This window comes from Tursiops truncatus, chromosome 15 (genome assembly GCF_011762595.2).
Source record: "Tursiops truncatus isolate mTurTru1 chromosome 15, mTurTru1.mat.Y, whole genome shotgun sequence".
NCBI classification, from domain to species: Eukaryota; Metazoa; Chordata; class Mammalia; order Artiodactyla; family Delphinidae; genus Tursiops; species Tursiops truncatus.
The window spans coordinates 58,021,575-58,027,574 of NC_047048.1; the positions used below are offsets into that span (position 1 = coordinate 58,021,575).

The window sequence follows — 6,000 nt, forward strand, 5'->3', positions numbered from 1 at the left end:
TGGTTCTAGAAATTGTAGTCATGTATGGGCACATGTGTGGGGAGTCCAACAGATTGTGCCTGCACACCAGCTTCACCACTCACGGGGGTGCATGGGGCATTCACTGAACCGAAAGTGTCCTCCTCAACGGGGAGGAATGAATGAGATGACAGACACGGGGCCTCAGTCAAGGCCTGAAGCACAGTAGGGGCTCCGTCAATGGTGCCTGGGCTCCTGTCAGGCATGCTTTGGAGGGGAACCTACTGTGTGCTCTGAGACTAGCTCTGGGCTATGGCATGGGGCCCTGGGGCCATGGGTGGAGTCTTCTAACCCCCCTCATCACCTGAGGAAACAGGGCAGTGTGCAGGAAGGGGAACTAGGAGAGGGGAGGGAGGACAGCCGTACCTGAGAGCAGCGATGGAGGCTGCAGACTACAGGGACCAGGGTGGGGAGAGAGTGGCAGCCATGCCCGGGTGGTGTCTCGGGGAAACTGCCCATTCCCAGTTGGGAGTTCTTCACTGTGCCCCCATTTGACAGCATCTTGATATTTGGATTATAAGGAGCTAGCTATGAAAGGGACAGCTTTTAATAGACTCTTTGTGCAGCATTAATTCATCTGCCTAGGATTTATTGAGGGCCTACTATATGCTGGTCAGGTTTGTGGGTGCTGGTTACAGTGGGACTATGCCAGTTAGGGTCTGTGCTCACAGGGAGCTAATATTCTAGTGGGGAGACGATAATAAACAACAACAACGACAAGCATCAAACGGTAGGACAGTCTGAGATGGTGAGTGTTCCGATGCAAAGAAAGCACGGGGATGCGAGAGAGACCCAGTAAGCTGTGCTAAACGCAGGGGTCAGCAAATACCTCCCTGGTGATGGGACACTGAATTCATTCAGTTACAAGAAGGAGTGAGCCATGTGGAAATCTGAGGCCACAGTACCACAGATGGAGAAACAGGAAGTGCAAAGGTCCTGAGGTAGGGGCAAGCCTGGCATGTTTGAGGAACACAGAGAAAGTATTTCAGAGATGAAAACAAGACACAGCTCCTGCCTTCATGAAACCAAAGTCTGAAGACTCACATAGGTAATTACCAAGTAGTGGACTATTTTAATGGAGGAGGCACTAGTTTCTGGGATAATACCAAGGGGGAACATCATTTCCAGCCTAGGAGATCAGGGAAAGCTGCCTGGAGGAGGTGATATCTACTCTAGGACCTAAACAATAGGTAACAGAAGAGGAGAGCAGGGTTTTCCAGGAAGAGGGACTAGCATGCAAAGGGCCAGAGGTGGGACAGGCGCTGATCCATTCATTAGGGGAATTATAGGTAGCTGGATGTGGTCGGAACCCAGAGCTGAAGACTTGGGTGTAGGGTTGGAATTGAGGGTGTCCCTGACATTTAGGAGAAGGGCCAGACCTGACCCAGCCCAATGGGTCTGATCCCAGCATTGATATGCTGAGAAAGGCATTTCAAGGTGGGCAGGAGGGACCAGAGAAGGAGCTGGAGGCAGGGGGCGAGCATGGAGACAGGTGAAGGTGGAGCTATGGCTGGAGTAAGGAGAAGTGCTGGGGTGGGAAAGGTCCACAGCAGAAAGGACTGAGCTGGGGACAGCTTGGGGAGCAGGGGAAAAGGGAAGGGGATGGAAGCCTCAGAGAACACAGAAAAGCAGATAGCCACGTGTCTACTGGCAGGTGCATGGTCAGAGTGGGTTGATGCCTGACAGATCTTTGTCTACTTCCTAGCTGTGGTAGCAATCACTTCCCCTCTCTGAGCCTCAACTTTCCCATCTGTTTAATAGCACAGCCCACATTAAGAGTTGTTGTGCAGATTGAATGTGAACACATAGGAAAGCTCCTAGCACGTTGCAGGGACTCTGCCAGCAGGAGCTCGCTTTGCAGGCTCAGGACACACCCCACAGAGTAGGCAATCACAGATTTCATTTCTTCTTTCTCCCTCTCCGGCAGGAAGAGCCAAGACAGAATGGCGTGGCAGGGGCTGGTGCTGGCTGCCTGCCTCCTTGCGCTCCCCTCCGCCACAGCAGACTGCCTGTCCCGGTGCTCCTTGTGTGTTGTGAAGACCCAGGATGGGCCCAAACCCATCAACTCTCTGGTGAGTTTCAGGGACTCCTGTGAGTTTCCACAGATGGAAGGGACCATTTGTGTGTGGAGCCCAGAGAGGGAAGGTAGCAGGCCTGGGCAGCTGTGAGCCTGTCCTATAGACTCATCCCACCTGTGCAAGGCATGTCCTGCCGTGGTCAGCCTGGGTGCCTGCCAGGGACTTTGTTTTCCAGCCTCCTGTCCCCACCCCAGATCTTACCACCATGGGTTCACTCAGGTTTGGGACCGGAGCTCAGGTTTCCAGGGAGCCTGTTGCCTGGTAACAAGGAGTGTCATTTATGAGGTGGTGCTGACTTTGGGAGTCAGCAGCCCTAGATGAACTTTTCAGAGCTTCTCACCACCAGGCCGATAGGCACCTCCAGACCTAGTCACTCGCAGGGAAGGAGCTCTTTTCACCACCCCTAGATGCCAGGATCTGGTTGTCAGAATCTGAGCCTGACTCCTCTCCTGTGGCTTTAGCATCTCTTGGCTGGCCTTGCTGGCTTTACTGTGAGTCAAACTTCTCCCTGTGCCTCTCCCATGACAGCAGACAAGCTAGAGTAGAGGTACATGGGTGTGGTGGACAGAATGTGAGCTTTGGTTCTGCAAATTTCTAGTTCCATGACCCTGGAACCCCCTCTCTGAGCCTTAGTTTCCTCATCTGCAAAATGGGGGTGATTCCATGAACTGAGGATGCAAAGTATTGAATATACAATTCTAGCCACTCTTTACTAGGATGCATACAGTGCACCAGGTGCTGCCCATATATGATCTCAAAAGAGCCCAGTGGTTAAACATGGTGATTCGTGGCATTAGAACCTGGGTCCAAGTTCCAGTACTGTCCAGTATCGTCCTTGTGGTCATTGTTATCATCATCATCACGTTTAACTCCTCCCTACTGCTATGAAGTAGATACTATCATCCCTCCAGGTTTGATGAACCCTTAAACATCCCCTCATATGTGTTCTTTCTACCATTCTGCATTGCTTCTGATCCCCTCTATAAGGTGTTTGCAGCAACCTTCACACCTAGGAAAGGTTGGGAGAACCAACTATTCCCTCTGGAGTGAGAAGTGGAAGATTATGGGTGAGCACGGCAGAGTGCTATGGGAGGATCTTATCTCCAGTTTTGGCAATGTCACCTGTAGCCAGGTGCCCTTGGGAAAGCTGTTTCACCTCTCCACGTCTGTTTCTTCATCCTCCACGTGAGCGCAAAGTCACCTACCTCTATGTACCACTGGGAGCATTAAAGTGGGCAGCCCGGGGCTTAGTAATGGTTTTTCAATTTTCTCAGACCTGGACAGGGGACTCTCTGGGGCAGGGGCTTGTAGTTTGACGGTTTGATGGTGGTGGTATTACCACTGTGGTCTTTTGGGGTCTTTTTCAGATTTGCTCCCTGGAATGCCAGGCTGCCCTGCAGCCCGCTGAGGAGTGGGAGAGGTGCCAGGGCCTTCTGTCTTCCCTCACTCCCTTCACCCTCGGGCTTAATGGCAAGGGAGACTCGGAGAGCAAGGCAGCTTTGGAAGAGCCCTACAGTGAGCTGGCGAAGCATGCAGGGCCCTCCTGGAAGGAGCTGGAGAAAAACAGGCTCCTTCTCAGAACCCCAGCGGAGGAGAATGATCTAAGCAGCAGCCTGGCGGAGAAGCTCAGGGGTCTCTCTGGCAGGTTGGGGGAGGAAGCAGAGTCTGAGCTGACTGGGGGGGCCCAGCCGAACGATGGTGCCATGGAGGCTGGAACACTGGATTCCGATGAGGAGGACCCCAAGGAGCAGGTCAAACGTTACGGGGGCTTTTTGCGCAAATACCCCAAAAGGAGCTCAGAGGCGGCTGGAGATGGGGATAAGGTGGGCCATGAGGACCTGTACAAGCGCTATGGGGGATTCTTACGACGCATCCGTCCCAAGCTCAAGTGGGACAACCAGAAACGCTATGGCGGTTTTCTCCGGCGCCAGTTCAAGGTGGTTACTCGGTCTCAGGAAGACCCCAATGCCTATTACGAAGAGCTTTTTGATGTGTAAACACCTCTCCATCGTGGAGTTGAGTCAGGAGCTTCCCGTAATGCCCTTCCAGATTGGAGTGAACGCATTCATCTGCCCCTATATCCCCCATCCCTACGCTCAGTTCAGCATTGTCTATAAGACATCCAAACCTAGCCTGCCTCTCTTCTGCCTGGGTGCAGTGTTTGTCTGGGTCAGTGAGGCGGGAGGATGGAGGTTCCCCTCTCCAATAGGCTTAGCGCTTGGCTCCAGCCCTACAACTCTAAAACTACCACCAGCAGCAGCTTTTGGTATCAATCCCATTCACGTGACTCTCCAACTCCAGGAATCCAGACTGACCTCTTGATCTCTCTGGATCTATGATCAGGCATTCTGACCAATGCCCCTCTCAGAAGAAAAACGAGCATTCCCCCTCTCATGCAGATATATTCATTTATATAGTATATGCGTGTATCATAAAACATACAAAAGGTAGAAATTTAAAACAAGATAGATAAATAAAAATCCTAACATTTTATTCTCAGACCTCAAAAGAGCTCCCTACAATGGAGACCATGCTTTAGGTAAAAAGCTTAAACATTGCCTTTTATTGGAGCAGGTATTCCTACACTAGAGAGTTCGGGCTCCCAGTGGGTTAAATGTTCAGTTATTGTACTCTGAGTTCACATTGTTTAGAAACACACCTTTTGAGAACCCAGTTCCTGAACTCCAGTCCATGTTGGTACGCTGGACAGCGTCCAACTTCTCACAGGAGAGGAAGGGAGTGAAAATCCCTTTCGGAAAATGTTAATGAGAGCAGCTCGCCTTCTGAATGCTGAAATGATCAAGGGGGGGAGCGAGGCAAACCAATTTGTTCTGCGCAACATACTCAAAATGTGGACCAGTTCCCTCATCCCTCATTAAACAAATTAAACTGATCGGTATCACACTCCAACCCCAGGATGAACCGACGCTGAGTCAAGTTGATGAGGTTAAGCACAGCCGTGTTCTTGAGGAGCTGAATCAGCCTCCAAGAGTCCAAGCCATCTGGACAAACATATGCATTGGGCCTTGGGTCAGGGAATCCAGAAGCAACAGCTAGAAAGAGGAAGAGGCCCTCTTTAGCTCCCCTGGTGATTCTTTCCTCTTAATGCCTCGGAATAAAGCTAGAAAGAGGAATGAAATGATTAAATGCTTGAGGACAAATGAGCTGCCTTGATTCAAATAACCCAGAAGCAGAGGCAGGGACCTTAATCTAAGTCCTCTTCTCTGTCTCTCTGCCTTTCTCTGTCTCTGTCTGTCTCTCAAATCTCTCAATCTCTCTCTCCCTCGCTCCCTCCCTCCCTCCCTTTCTCTCTTTTTCTCTCTCTTGTCCCCAGGCACTGTGGTTTGGTTTGTGGATCCAGGAAGCTGGTCTGGATGGGGAGGAAATGAACATGAGTTTGGTTATTTTGTATAAGATGCTGCTGAGCACACCTCTTCATGCACAACCCTCACCTCTCATGATGTTCTGAAATGTATAGATTGTTTTCGAGTTACTTTGTGTGCTTTTCAACAACCCCTTTTTGCAATCTACTTGGAATTTCCTTAGTCCTTAGCAAGCCTGTGTTATTTCCAACTCCTCCAGTACAATAAATAAAAGAAAGACGCTGATGTGTGTGTGTGTGTGTGTGTGTGTGTGTGTGTGCGCGTGCACGCGCACGTGCACCTTAGTGCCCAAGAGTGATAAGACCTTTTGCAGAAAAGAGAGCTGGGGAATGAAGAAATATACATATACACATACACACACATTCAAGTCAGAAAACTAAATGTAGGATAACAGAAAGAGCACAAACTTAGGGTGCCATAGCCCTAAAGTTTGTTGAAAAGTTGAAACTCTGTTTGACCTTGAGTAAGTCATTTGACCTCTCTGAGCCTTTGTTCCCTCCTCTGTAGAATAAAGGTGAACA

At 50.3% G+C, this 6,000-nt stretch overlaps 1 protein-coding gene across 3 annotated transcripts in view; it reads left to right on the forward strand.

Annotated features, from left to right (window-relative positions):
- The window catches only part of PDYN (prodynorphin), a 29,751-nt gene extending 24,047 nt beyond the window's left edge, over positions 1-5,704 (forward strand). For all 3 annotated transcript variants that reach the window (XM_073792800.1, XM_073792801.1, XM_073792799.1), the window contains 2 exons: positions 1,950-2,090; positions 3,464-5,704. In XM_073792800.1, coding sequence (XP_073648901.1) covers positions 1,962-2,090; positions 3,464-4,093 — 759 coding nt within the window. In that variant the 5' untranslated portion in view covers positions 1,950-1,961 and the 3' untranslated portion in view covers positions 4,094-5,704. The remainder of the gene's footprint in view (positions 1-1,949; positions 2,091-3,463) is intronic.
- Positions 5,705-6,000: the final 296 nt, after the last annotated feature.